The following is a 14,972-nucleotide window of genomic DNA, read 5'->3' as shown; positions in this document are numbered from 1 at the left end:
ACTGGGGGCAAAGATAATTATTTTGAGAGTAAAAAGCTTTTGTTGGAAGAAAAGTCTATTCTATATCAGGTAGCAGAAAGGCAGAAGAAAAAAAGACTCACAAAAGACTTTAAAGCTCTGCATACTTTTTCAATTTCCTTTGTAATTTAGCATCTTTGCACTTGTATTTATGTTTTAAGCTATGCTACATTGCTTGTAGTATTGATTTCCTTTAAGAAAGGTTCATTCCAAAACACAACAACCTGCAAAAACTTGCCTAATTGGCAAGAAAATTTGCTCGAATAGGTCTAAACTTACCAGATTTCTTGTATTTCACATTTCTTTCAAGTTATTACTGTTCGTGGCAGGAATTTCCGCTGGGGATGTTTCCTGGCCGACGAGCACACAGCTCCCCTGGAGGTTGGCGCCGGTTGAGGGCTGCTGTCGGGCTTCTGCTTCTTTTCTAGGCGTTGTCGGGCAAGTCTCGTCGGGCAAGACTCTTCGGGCAAGGCTGAAAGAGAAGGACAAAGTTAACTTTGAGAGGTGCCTTTGTGGGGCCTTAGGTATAGGCCTTGAGGCTCACAATCAAGGTTAACATTTAGGTGCTCAGGCGTGCCACTGCCATCTTTAGCATGGCAGATGTAAAATGGTTGTTGTTCTTTCATTGTCTATATATATATATATATGTATCCAAGAAACCATGTTTAGTTATAACAGGTGCCTTTGTGGGGCCTTAAATGTAGGCCTTGAGGCTTCCCATTCGTAACTAAACCAGCATTCGAACGCATCATATGTATTCTTGTGATTGTCGGAGTCTTCTAACTATTATATTTCTGATTACCCGAATCCAAGGAATAGAACGAACCCAGATGGGTGCCTTTGTGGGGCCTTAAGTGTAGGCCTTGAGGCTTCCCATCAGAGTTCATTCTTATGCTTAGACTCTTAAGATCGCTGAATAGGATGAATCCAAATGGATGTCTTTGTGGGGCTTTAAGTGTAGGCCTTGAGGCTTTCCATTAGAGTCCATCCCATGCTTAAGCGTTCTATGATAATCATGATATAATAGAAAGCAAACTAGAAGGTAGGTCGATTACTTGCGCCCCAAGTAACTTCGGACTTCTCGTTTATCAAGGATTGTTGTGGATGGGTTAAGTCCACATAAAGTTCTTTTTTATGCCTTGCGGTCAAGGACTTTTAAACTAATCAGATTTACATGCATGCGGGCTTAGGACTTGGATCTAACTTAAGCATTGAAGATATATTTAAATCAGATCCAAGTGTTGAGAAAGCTTTGTCATCGTGATTTTGCTAGAAACAACTTGCATATAAAAAACATACAACATATCGCTAGACTTTAAAGAAAGAAAAGACAAAGACAGAACAAAGCAGGTCGGGCAAGATTAAACCTTATCAATTAAGGTTGATCGTCTTGCAGGTCCCTATCTTTGTGGTTCTGTCAAAGGTCTGAAAGCTTAGGTGGAGAGGGGAAAGGAGAATACAAAAGGGTGAATCGATACTACAACAAGTTTGAACAAGGTAGCAGAGCTATTACAAAGTTTAGGAGAAAAGATTATCCCGAGGGGGATGAAAGCTTGGGCTGACTACAGCTTCGTTTGAAGGCAAATCTGGCTTTTTGAGCAGAGTTTGTGCTTTTGTTTGTTTGTTTGAGTGTCCCTATTCCTGTCTTCTCTTCCTCCTTTTATAGACTACTCGATTCGGCTCCTGTAGCAACAGCTTTGCCCGAATGCAGTCTGAGGGTGATGACTCATCAGCTTTATTACATGTAATGCCATCATAAAGTACTTTATGGGCTGTGCAGTCTGATCAGTCTACACCACTTGGTCCTTGGGTAGGTAGGCAAGTGGCCTTTGTGAATTGTATCAAGTCAAAAAAGGCCTTTTCCTACCTTCCCAAGTCTCGGCTGGGCTTTGATCTTCTCTTCCTCCAGGCCTCCTTTTGGGCCGACTCCAACTTTGGGCCTAAAGTTAAGTTTTAATCCAAACAATTACTTTGTTGTTGGATATTTCATAAGTAGTTAACTTCATTTCCTTTATGTTCTTTCATTTTTATACAGTCTGTTATATATATCTATGATTATATTTATATGAGAATTGCAAATTGAGTTGAACTGATATCCAATCAATTTGTAGTTATCACTCGGCATACATAAAGAAATTATTTGAAGTTCTTTATAAAATAAGGCATAGAAAATAATGGATATTAACCCCATCCATGCAATAATCTTTTGATTAAAAGCTTAGTTTACTAATGGTGCAAGCTTAGATTCCAATAACAACATCATTCAACGTTTCTGTTGGTATTAACTAACAATGGCACACCTGATACAACAAATAAATCATTTAAAAGACAAAAAGAAAAAGAAAGAGAAAGACATGGATACCAACAGAAAGTTCAGAGTTACTTTGCCATATCCTGTTAAGCGAATCAAAATAGCTGGAAAGGTTGGTGGGGTGGGCCTTAAGGAGAGTCCTAAAGCTAAAGAGAATGCAAGTCACTCTAGCCACTTTGGCAGGGGGTGTTGAATGAAGAATTGCAGTCCACCATTCTCGAAGTGATCAAATGCATAGAGAAGGCCATAGTGGACACAAGAAAGGAGATCAGCAAATTGTGTATTGCCACTTGCGATTTGCATAGGAAGTTGGAGACAATTTTCCAATTTATCCCATCAAGTCAGTAATACCAAGACTCCCACATGGAGAGCTGAATTAAACCTGGGTAAAGGAGAGCTTGTCATGCCTTTCATCTTCCCATAAGACAAGGGGCAGAAAAAGACAAGTTAGAGGTTAGGGGAAGTTATTTTGTTATCTCTAGCCCGAGGCAAAGAATCAATACCTTAGAAGTAAAGTTGCCCACATTAGTGCTAGTCTCTAATTTTGAAGTTGCAAAAGTTGGGCAAAGTGATGCAAAGTTTATTGCTTCTAGCAACAATGGAGTAGCGAATGAGAAATGTGTTCCCCCACTAGTGATGACTAAACCACCACCTTATAGGCCTCTGTTTATTACCAATAAGGGAGGAGTGGACTCCAACTCCAACTGAAGCCATACAGAAATGGCTGAGGACAAGCCATATTTCTATCCATTATATTATAAAAATCACTACATAAATATGTACAAAAATGTGAATAACAGTAGAAGATGAAGGAAGTATTGACATGTGAATAACAGTAGAAGATGAAGGAAATATTGACAAACTTTACATTTTACCTTCTCTTCTTGAAATCCTGCACGATGACTTGAATCATCTATTTTATTGGTCAATTTTAAAAATCATGTCTTCCAAATCAACCAATGGTTTAAACTGTTTAGTCATCGAATGATTATCCAATAAATAAACAATGTTAATCGAAGAGTTAAATGATTTTTAATTTGGTTGATTTTTTGCATAATTAATATTTAAAGTGAACTAAAACATAAATGGTTTCAATCATCGTGTTATGTTAGAAGATGAGAAAATGAGCCAAAAAAAAAATAGAATGAGAAGATCTAACTGAGAAGTGAGACTTGAAGAAAGTTGAGATTCTATCATAGAACCAATTAGCAATATGAGGAGTAGCTCAACCTCTTATAAACACTTACTTGATCTTTGGTCCCTCACCAATGTGGGACTTTGTCCCCATATTCTCACGCGCCCCTTCACGGCGAATTTTCAATCCTAACTCATGGACAACACAAACAGAGTGACGAAGAGTATATGTGACCTTTAGGCTTCACACGTGGTGTGAAATCCCGTCCCCAGAATTTCACTATTAATTACGTATTTCGTTATTAAATTTCGTATTTCGTATTTCATGTTTACATTATTTTTAGTTTATTTTAACTCCGATAATTTACGAATTTAAATTGTATTATTACAAGGTATGAATTTTAGCAATTAATCTTGTTGATGCACAAAACCGGAGGTCTTGGAACAACGTAAATCCGACCGTGAAATTGCAAGAAATGTAAATAACACAAGATGTATCGTGGTTCACCCTAAGGTTTGGGCTACGTCCACACTGATTATGTATTTATCTGTTTGTGAGGGAGAGAACCTCTGAATATCAGAGGGGATGTGAGAAGGGTGAGAAGGATTAAGAAATGGGCTCCCCCAATTGTGAGGGTGAGAAGTCCTTTTATAGAATAAGGGCTCCTCACTTATTACATATTTGCCCCTTCCTTTATTACATAATTACATTCAAGTCCTCCGAGTATTTGTACGAGATCTAAATACGGAGGCCCTAAGTATGGTATAAACAGTAGTCCTCCAAGTCTTCAGTCAAGAGAGTCTTTTGGCTAGAGACTTGAAATTCAGTCCCTGTGTGGGCCGAAGTAACTAGATGTCGTCTTGAACTGGTACTTGATATGAGACGGTGCTCAAAGTGAAATGATGCTTAACTATAAGTAGCACATGTTGCGAGGCTGCTCGGCTTGTGGCTTATGTTGCCTTGGTTGGCTCGGCTTGTGGCGTTGAAGGTGAGGGAGTCCCTTTTATAGAATAATGGCTCGCTCCTAAATACATAAATGATGGGCTAGAGTTGATGCTCACGGCGAGGCAGTTGTTCAGTAGGCGGCGATGCTCTCTAATAGTGGTGAGAGAGTCTCTTTTATAGAATAAGGGCTCGCTCCTCAATACATAAGTGATGGGTTAGGAGTGATGCTCGCGGCGAGGCGGTTGCTCAGCTGGCGGCGTTGCTATCTAATGAAGGTGAGGAAGTCCCTTTTATAAAATAAGGGCTCGCTCCTCAGTACATAAGTGATGGGTTAGGAGTGATGCTCGCGGTGAGGCGTTTGCTCAGCTGGTGGCGATGCTCTCTAATGAAGGTGAAGGAGTCCCTTTTATAGAATAAGGGCTCGTTCCTCAGTACATGAATAATAGGTGCTCTCTAATGAAAGTGAGGGAGTCCTTTTTATAGAATAAGGGCTCGCTCCTCAATACATAAATAATGGGCTAAGTCCCCTATGTATTTTTCATGAGGCCCAGTTGAGGCCCAATATATGGTACATAATGTAGTCCCCCAAGTCTTCGGTCAATAGAGTCTATTGACTAAAGACTTCAAATTGAATCCATGTATGGGCCGAAGTGGCTGTTGTTCGGAGGCGGTATTTGTATACCATGCACTGAAGCTTTGTAGGTGAAGCTTTGCAAGTGAAACTTTGAAGCTAGAGCTCTGTAAATGAAGCTTTTGAAGCTGATTGTCATGAGTGATGCTCATGAATGTTTATGTTGATTGACATGAGTGATGCTCATGGATGTTGCCATGAGTGATGCTCATGAATGTTAACATGAGTGATGCTCATGAATGTTGACATGAATGATGGTCATGAATGTCTATGTATGATTGTCATGAGTGATGCTCATGAATGTTGACATGAATGATGGTCATGAATGTCTATGTATGATTGTCATGAGTGATGCTCATGAATGTTTATGTATGAATGACATGAGTAATGCTCATGTATAATTTGGAGTACTGGGCGTACTTTTGATCACCTGGTTGGTGGCATGAATGAGAGTACGGGTTGTACATTTCATCACCTGGTTAGTGGCATGAATGGCTAATTGCCAAATGATATTAGAGTACGGGTTGTACATTTCATCACCTGGTTGGTGGCATGAATGGCTAGTTGCCAAATGATATTAGAGTACGGGGTTGTACATTTCATTACTTGGTTGGTGGTAATAGCAGCAGGTTGCCGAATAATTTTGGAGTACTGGACGTACTTTTGATCACCTGGTTGGTGGTAATAGCGGCAGGTTGCCGAATAATTTTGGAGTACTGGACGTAATTTTGGTCACCTGGTTGGTGATAATAGAGGGCCTGACTCTTTTAGGCATATGGGCCTTCGCCATCCACATGACATTGCAGCCCATTATTTTGGGCTTGCCCTTTTTTTTTTTTTTTTTTATTTATACCCTTTGATGGGGTTTATACAGATATTTTCGAAAGATAAGGAAAATAAATTACATCATTCTGGTGGGGTGCTTATTCCTTGCTTTTGCAGTGTCCCTATGTGCATCCCTTTTGCTTTCCTCTTTTCTGCTTTCTGAAATATTCTCCCAACAACATGGTTTTTTTTCTTTTCTGTTCCTTTATTTGATCTCTCAATCTCCAGACACACTTACTTGCTTTTGCTTTTACTTTCCCTTTTCTTTCTCTTTTCCTTTTGCTTTGTCCGCCATTGCCTTTCTTTTTCAGCCTGATTTCTGATAGGACCTTGTCCCCATCTCAATTCCAACCACAGCAGACCACTGGAATCTTAGACTGGACGAAGTAGAAGGCAGGGCCGCCGTTGCTCGGAGGCTTACCTATGGCAGCTCTCTCTCTCTTGAAGGTTGCAGTTTGCATTCCTCCAGACGATGGAGCGTCAATGAACGGCTGCACATTCACCCCTTCACTACCTAAAGCTGCTCCTGGACCCACAACTCCTCATGCCCCTGCTACTCCAGCTGCCTTCTTGTAATCCAGCGACTCGTCGTTGTATATATCCCACCATTTCTTCACCAACATTTTAATGTCCTCCCTCTGCATGTTCTCCTCTTTCCCTGTATACCTCTACGGCTTCGATCATGCTGCACCATGATGAACAACTTTGACTTTGTCCAGCTTCACATTCTCCGGGTGACGCCAAAGCATGGCGAGGACCAAATTGTATACCAAAGGAATTGACTTGTATATTTTCGGGAAGTACATGTTTAAGAAATCCTGTTCTACAAACGGGGTCGGAGGGGTCACTCTGATAGTCCTCAACAGGTCATGGTAGGTCTCGAGGACTGGCTCGAACACGAACATGCCAGCATTGAAGTACAATGACGGAGGCGGGCCCAGCTCCGATGTGGGCCACTGGACCTTCTCTGGGCACTGCTAGCAGTACCTGATTTGGTATTACGGCGTGTGGCTACCATGGCGAACTGGGTATGGTTCTCGAGCGGGTAAACAGGTTCGATCTCACTGAATTAGGTTGTTGTAGATGACGACGCCGACGCTAGAGGAGGGGACAGTGAGCTCGCGGGTAAGGCCAACAACGCCGTTTTGGATGTGTGAGTCACCGAGGAAGGTAAGGTTTCAGAAGTTGAAATCGGGGAAGTAGCAGTTGACGTTCTCGGTGGAGCCAAGGCGGAGGAATAGGGCTATAAGGAAGAAGACGACGACCCATAAATCCAGAAGCTTTCGTGAAGCCATGGAAGGGGAGATTTCGAATTCAGATGGATGAAAACTAATGGGTTTTGGATTTTCTTTGCAAAAGTAAAGGACTTGCAGATTATGATCGAGAACATGGGGGAGGGAGATAGAGAGCTGATGAGTGCTTGAGATTTGGATCTTTTCCGTTTCTGGGTTTTTTTGTGATTTTGTAGATTCACGGTGGAGGTGAAAAAATGAAAGAGAATCGACACAACTTTTCGTATCGATTCCCATAGACGGCGTCAAATGTTGATGAACAAAACTGGAGGTCTTGGAACAACGTAAATCCGACCGTGAAACTGCAAGAAATGTAAATAACACAAGATGTATCGTGGTTCACCCCAAGGTTTGGGCTACGTCCACACTGATTATGTATTTATCTGTTTGTGAGGGAGAGAACCTCTAAATATCAGAGGGGATGTGAGAGGGGTGAGAAGGCTTAAGAAATGGCCTCCCCCAATTGTGAGGGTGATGAGTCCTTTTATAGAATAAGGGCTCCTCACTTATTACATATTTGCCCATTCCTTTATTACATAATTACATTCAAGTCCCCCGAGTATTTGTACGAGATCTAAATACGGATGCCCTAAGTATGGTATAAACAAATCTTTTAAAATTCGTAGACCTATTGAGGTCATAATTAATGCTTTTGAATAAAGCTTGATCTCAGGAGTGCATAGGCGAAAACCGTTCGGAAATCAGAGTTTTAATGAATGAGATATAAATGAATAAAGTCAAGGATATTTTTATCATTTTGACCTTTAATTCCATAAGGCTTCAGCTTTGCTGGAGCAGGAAGGGCTATGATGAAGCCACGTGTGTGGCTATGATGGAAAGAAGAGAAGAGAAATGAGAGAAAGGAGATGGGGACTGCCCAATTAGAAAGAAGAGAAGGGAAAGAAAAGAGAGAGGAGAAGAACAGCCAACCAGGTCCCAAACCTTCGACCCATTTCAGACCCGGCGACCCGATCTCCTGACCCGTTTCGTGCAACTATTCCAAAGGGTTTTCTGTCAATTTTTCTAGCTTACTTCAACCTCCCATAACCACCAACATCACCACGACATCCCATCATTCCATTATAGCCAAAATCGACGAGATTTCATCATGATTCCACGAAGAACACCTATGTCAGTGCTATGAAACCCTTGCCGGCGATCCACCATTTCTGAAACATTCTCCTTCAATTACCACCACCATTAGACATTTCTTGAGCTCAGGAACAAACCCTAAACAAGTTTGGGGGCGGCGGATCACCGGAGTAGATGAATTGAGATTCACCCATTTTTTGGGTTTCTGACGGTTCGAAGAATTTTCAGGCCACTTCCTAGCCAAATTGGACCTTAGCCCAGGTATAAAAATTACTCCTCTCCTCATGATCTTCATTTTGGTGTAATTTGATCATTTTTGGAATTAGGTGATTTTTCCTGTGAATTGGGGTGGCTTGCCACTGCATGCGGCGGCACTTGGGCCGAGACACCACTTGACCTCCTAGGCTTAATTGGATGCCCCAATTTCATATTTGACATCTGATTGACAAAATTCCATCGTCTGAGTATATTTTCGTTGAGGTCCGCCACTTGAACATATAGCAAACGATGATCCGACCGTTGGATCGCCACCAAACTTTAATATATTATTATATGTAATATTTGAGGACTTTGAGAACTTACGAATCGAAAATCCAGTGGCTGGATCTTACGGACCAAGTTACATAGGGTTGTGGACCCTACCATTGACCGTTGACTTTTTATCAACATGTCTCGATTTGTCTTCTTTTGTTGTAGGGGGAGCGTATGAGAATTTTTGATTATATGATTTATTGAAAGAATTCTAAATGTGGACTGGTACTTTGTCTTAGGTAATGATAGTACGTGATCTTGATTATCGTGCTAGGGTGCGTTATCGAGGACTCCGGATGAGTGACTTTAATGTATGTGATATAGTTATTACCATGAAAACTTCCCATGCTAGTATACTTTGTGGATACAGCATGGATTTCTAAATTATGTTTTATGCTAAATAATTGTTTTTATAAAGTTTGCCATCGATCTACATTATGAAATGTTATGTGACTTGCCTATTTGAAATGTTTATAAATTGTGGTTTAAAATATATATTTGAAATGTTTGAGAAACGTGAAGGCTAGTAGAGGACCATTACCCTAGTGTCACGAGGTTAGGTGACACTAAGTTTGCACCATGTAGCAGTGGTACATGAATAGTCATGCTTGGTTAATCCGCGATAGGAGACCATAATATTTATGAATCGTGCTTGGTTAATCCGCAATGGACGATCCTTATATCTTAGTGTAGGCTTCGGCCGAACTGCGTCACTCTAGCCTTAGTTTTTAGTGTATTTATGAATGATAGTTTTTGAGAATCTTTGTGGTTTGAATTAGAAAAGCCGTTGGATGTCCGGGTGACTCCTTCGGAGTTTTCAGTGACTTGACTATAAACCGTGATTGATGTTCTGTTTTTATTGATTATCACATATGTTGTATTATGGTCACTCACACGAGCTTCGCAGCTTATCCAGGTTGTTGTTTGCGCAGTGCACCATTCCCATGTTGTAGGCATTGATTGTATAGGTGACAGGTCTGAGTAGATGATGAAAAGTTGGTGGGGGTAGTAGTGCAGAGATTAGAGACTTAGAGCGTTTAGGTTACCCATTTATCCTCTCTTGTACTATTTCTTTTGGGACTCTCAGTTGTGCACCATGGGCTTGTCTTGGCCTAACGAGGGTTGTATTTTTTTTTTAGTGTACATACTTGTATATATTTTGTAGGGGTGAACCCACTATCATATTTATTTTGGGATATTAGTTATAGTATTCCATTCCATATCTTACATTAGATTTAACATTTCATACGTCTCCGTGTCATGTGGGCCAACATGCTCTGATAATATCAAAAAAGTTGAGGTTCTACTATAAAATTAATTGAGAATATGGAGAATAGCTTAACTACTTATAAGCATATGTAAGGTCCCTCAGGGCCCAAAAAACTTTGGTTGTTCTTAAAAACATTTTCAAAGAAAATCTCTTAAGAATATACATATTTTTTAATATCAAATATTCAAAATCCTATTTGATTAATTTTTTTAAAAAAATATTTTCTCTTTGTTTGAATTCAAACTACCTTGAACAGAAATAAAGGATCGAGAAAGAGAGAAGCTCGAGAGAGAGAGAGGAAATAATGGGCGAGGAGAGAGAAAGGCAAGGAGATGGTGAGGAGGTGAGGAGAGAGAAGAAAGAGAGGATAATGAGAGAGAGCAGATAAAAAGACAGTGAGAAGAAGAGAGAGATAAGATAGAGGGTGAGGATGTGAGAAGAGAAGAATGAGAGGGTGAGGAGAGGAAAAATAGAAATAGAGAGAGAGAGAGAGAGAGAGAGTGATAGAAAGAAAACCACTATAAACTTATCTTTAGTGTTTTTTTTTTTTAAAAAAAACCTATATTTTTAACTTCTTGGTGAATCTAATTTTTTAAAAGTTCTACTGAACAAGAATTCAAGGACTAAAATTCAAAATGTTATTGAGTTTAAAAAGTTGAACTTAATTAGGATACCAAATAAGTTCTCGTTTGTTTGATGTGTGATTGATACTCTCAAAAAAAAAAAAAAAAAAAAGAAAAAGAAAGGGCCCGTAGCATCCCTCCGTTTTATGTAATCAGTTAAACTTGGTGAAGTTATGTGCGAGTTCTTATCATACGTTTGGTACGTGATTGTATGGAAATGCGCGGTGAGCCTTAATGGCATTGATTGCTCTCCACACCCACTCCGCAATTAAAGTTCCATTAATAAAGTAGCTAGCAGCTAGTTAAGACATCATGGAGGTCCTCAAAGACCAAAGAGGCAAGCAAGCTGGGGATCACGGAGAAGGGAAGCTATCAAACCAGGCAAAGCAACAGAAACAGAAGATGAATGTGGTAGATAAGGAAGCTGCTCCAACCTCTCCAATGGAAGTGGTGGGGATGGGGCCCAGAGACGAAGATGGGAGCAGTAGCAGCAGCTTGCGTACGGCAGAGACGTTGCTCCGGCTGCTGCCAATTGCTCCTTGCGTGGTGGCTCTTGTGGTCATGCTTCACGACTCCCAGACCAATGACTTTGGCTCTCTTTCCTATTCCCATCTCGGAGCTTTCAGGTATGTATGTATATACACACACAAACACACACACACAGACATATATGTGCTCTCCATTTTATATATCACCAGATTTTAATCCTTTTCTTGTAAGTCTTTAGAATAATGTTAGAATCGAAGTTGAAAATCTTCAAGTTCACATGCACTGTGACAGATACAATAATCAATCTAAATATGATTAACTGCTGCCACAATCCATATGTGAAGGATCAATTTTTTTAGACTAATTACTATAATTTATTTAATTTATTGTCCATGATAACAGTGAATATAATGGAAAGAATAATAGTTGTGTTCCACTCATAGGGGAATCTACTTGTCCCTCATTTATAATTCAAGTAGATGCACTTCATAATCAGAACCGTTCATACCCTTTATCATCATCTAAAGATCATATCTGCAAAAGATCATTCAATTTGGAGCTCGTTTAGCCATCTATGCGTGTTAAATCAATCGACGGTTTTAGTAACAAGTAGCATCTTTATAATAAATCATTCATTTGTTTGATGCATATGACTGATTAAACAATCTTCAAATTGAATGACTTCTTGCGTATATGATCTTAAATGATGATAAAGAGTATAAACAGTTTCGATTAAAAACTTCATATGGTGAAGATATATTAATTATAAGTGGAGAGACAAACAGGTCCCCTTGGAAAACATGCGCATTATCCTAATGGAAATTAGTAATTTTAGACTGAAGATCACAATTACTAGAACCAACTAGCTAGTCTAATGATATTTAATTGATCACATGTCTAAGCGAGATGTTTCAAGTATGACTCTCATGGATGATAAACATGTACATATTTGTGTCAAGTTCGATACTAAGTTATGGATGGTTATTGTGTGGCTTACCTAGCATAATATCCCCTAACTTTAGAGTAGAACATCGTTATGATACACTAGATTTAGCTTTGGAATACTCAGCTATTAGTTCTCTTCCAGAATTTAAACTAAAACATCATCATATTGGTTACCAATAGAACTCCCACACATGGTATTCATGTGAGATGGCTTTCTTTTTCCGCCATTTCCAGGGTGAATGGTAACTCATTAATCACCCAATCGTACTGAAAAAACATGGCATGTGAAAGAGGAATAGGCCTCTAAAAAAAATACAATCCATAAACTGTGAAGGTCCACGACCACGACTCTTCAACCCATGATGAGGAATCCGATGAACGCGACACCATTAGGAAGATGAAGTTGTTGAAGAAACATTACCAGGCGGATTTTACTTTATATATATTTTTAAATGATTGTTAACTCTACTGTTTTAATCTTTTTATATAAGTTTTTTAATTAATTTATATTAAATATAACTAAGAACACAGTTAGAACTTTGTCGTCTGAAATCATTGTAAAGATGATATGGATGTTGCAGGTATTTGGTGAACGCCAATGGCATTTGTGCCGGTTATTCTTTTCTCTCCGCTATCATTGCAGCCAAGGCTCGTGCGGCCACCAAGTCTCAAGCCTGGACTTTCTTCTTCCTTGATCATGTAATTATCTCGTTTCATGTATTTTTTACTTTTGGAAGCTGTTATTCACACTATTTACCGTCTATAATAAAAGTTCTATTTCCCGTCTCTTGGACTTTTAATGAAGTTTGTGTAAACTATAATGTTACACACCCAGATGCTCACTTACTTAGTTCTGGCTGCCGGAGCTGCGTCAATGGAGGTGCTTTATTTGGCATACAAGGGCAATTCAGCCGCAACCTGGAGTGCAGCTTGTGAATCTTTTGGCGGATTCTGTCACAAAGCCACAATTTCTGTTGCCATTACATTTGTGGCGGTGACTTGCTATGCACTCATTTCACTCATTTCCTCCTATAAACTCTTCAGCAAGTATGATGCTCCTGACCCTGTCGCCAACCCCATCAAGGGCATTCAGACCGCCACCTTCCACGCTTGATCACCGGCCAGTCACCGCCAGTCACTCTCTCCTTAATTCACTACCAGCCCTTTCTTTTTCAAATTTGGTCTTAGACTCTTAGTGTACTGCCGGTCACATGTTTATTGAATGATAAAGAAGTTACATAGCTTGTTTGTGACATATGATGGTTATCATGTGTTTGGATTACTGCCTTGTTTCTTGAATTTCCAATCAATAATACAAAGGACCAATATTAGTAGTGATCTGTAACTAAATGCTTTAGGACCCTAATAGCTTATTTAGATGAAATCACGTAGGGGTCTTTTTTTTTTGGCTCATCAGTCATTTGCCTTTGAATTTTTTCACGATTTTATTTAGGGTAATGCTAGACAGACTAAAATTTTAAAATAAATTTGCAAACCAAATGATATGTCGTCAATAAGAAATAAACATGTTAATCAACACTTAATAATACAATCATCAACAACCATATTATTTGGTTTGCAAAATTGAGTTTAAAATTTTGATCTTCCTAACATTACCCTCTATTTAACCAACCTATTAAAGATAAGTTTTTGTTAAAATGGGCTATATCACCCCATTCGTTCTCCATTGGAGATGACCTTAGAATCCTCAATCATGTCACATTAGTTTGATCTCGATTCCTCTAACTTGAAACTGTTGTGCCCTTCGGTTCAAGTAAATTAAATTTGTAATGCAGCTGCCATGTCGCAATTAGTCCCTATCATGGCTACCGCCCATGGCCCTGATGGAAAAATCGTTGTGCCCCCATGCAAATCACCTCTTTCCACATGTAGTGGATTTTTCCTTATGATTTGAAAGGAGGTGACACTCTTTTTAGCTTCTTAAAAATCCTCTTGTTTATGAAACTCGGATCGCAAAATTGAATAAATACACGAAAATTATGAATAAGATTAAACATGTGTAGATGTTAAAAATAATGTGTTTATTATATCCCAATCTGAAATTCTATATTATATTAAAACCCAGTTTAGCAGCTAAGTTCCTAAGCACAGTTAAAGGACAGATTTACCCCCCTTCAAACGCTCTTTCCCTTCCTTTATTTTACGGTGTACAGTGAAAATACTAAAATGCCCAGTTTTACGGGTGGTCCGCTCGCGGCTTTCTTCCTCCACCTCTTCCTTCTTGCTCCTGTCCGAATCGACACGCCCACCACCTTTTCCTTCTGGTTGTAGTTCGAATCCACACGACAACCTGCTCATCCAAATCAATTTCACCACCCATATTCTTCCACACCGTTCTAAACTCAAAACCCAGATCGCTGTTGCTCACCCAAAACCCAGACAGCCGCCGCCACCACTTCATCCACCACTGCATTTTACAAATTTATCTTGACTGAAGGCAAGCGAAAATTGCCCTCTCCATCTCCTCAAGTAAATTTGATTAATAGATTAATTTCCCCCAATTTTTTTTTGGTTTCAAATTTTCATCGATTGCTAGGATTTTGGAAGGGTGTATGAATTTGCCCTTGCATCGGACGGCTGGTATTTAAACCTTTTGGGATCGAACGGACCGTGGAAGCCACGTGGCTTCCCATCGGTCACTAGGCATCTCTGCGCGTGTGGGCCCTGGTGCCTGATTTCCGGTCGGGCGACGCGTTCCCACTCGCGAGTGTGGGGCACGCGCCTGACACAAAAAAAATTAAATAAGGCTTGGCCCTCGAGCTGCAGGCCCAGCGATTCCCCACCCCTCCCAGCCCTTGGGCTCCCACCCTCACCCGGGCTCTCCAAGGCTGGAGCACTGTCCAT

General features: G+C 40.0%; 1 protein-coding gene and 1 pseudogene across 1 annotated transcript; one reads left to right on the top strand and one right to left on the bottom strand.

The window, feature by feature from the left end:
- Nucleotides 1-6,206: 6,206 nt before the first annotated feature.
- On the bottom strand, nucleotides 6,207-8,230 carry LOC114825564 (galactinol synthase 1-like; annotated as a pseudogene).
- A 2,192-nt stretch (nucleotides 8,231-10,422) lies between these two features.
- LOC114825590 (CASP-like protein 2A1) lies at nucleotides 10,423-13,445 on the top strand. The gene is made up of 3 exons (XM_029104366.2): nucleotides 10,423-11,299; nucleotides 12,689-12,806; nucleotides 12,943-13,445. Exons 1-3 carry the CDS (start codon nucleotides 10,986-10,988, stop codon nucleotides 13,219-13,221), a joined length of 711 nt encoding a protein of 236 aa, XP_028960199.1. The 5' UTR covers nucleotides 10,423-10,985; the 3' UTR covers nucleotides 13,222-13,445.
- Nucleotides 13,446-14,972: the final 1,527 nt, after the last annotated feature.

The sequence above is a fragment of the Malus domestica genome, chromosome 06 (assembly GCF_042453785.1).
Source record: "Malus domestica chromosome 06, GDT2T_hap1".
NCBI lineage: Eukaryota > Viridiplantae > Streptophyta > Magnoliopsida > Rosales > Rosaceae > Malus > Malus domestica.
The sequence above is the reverse complement of the archived record's forward strand: the minus strand, read 5'-3'. Positions and strand labels throughout refer to the sequence as shown.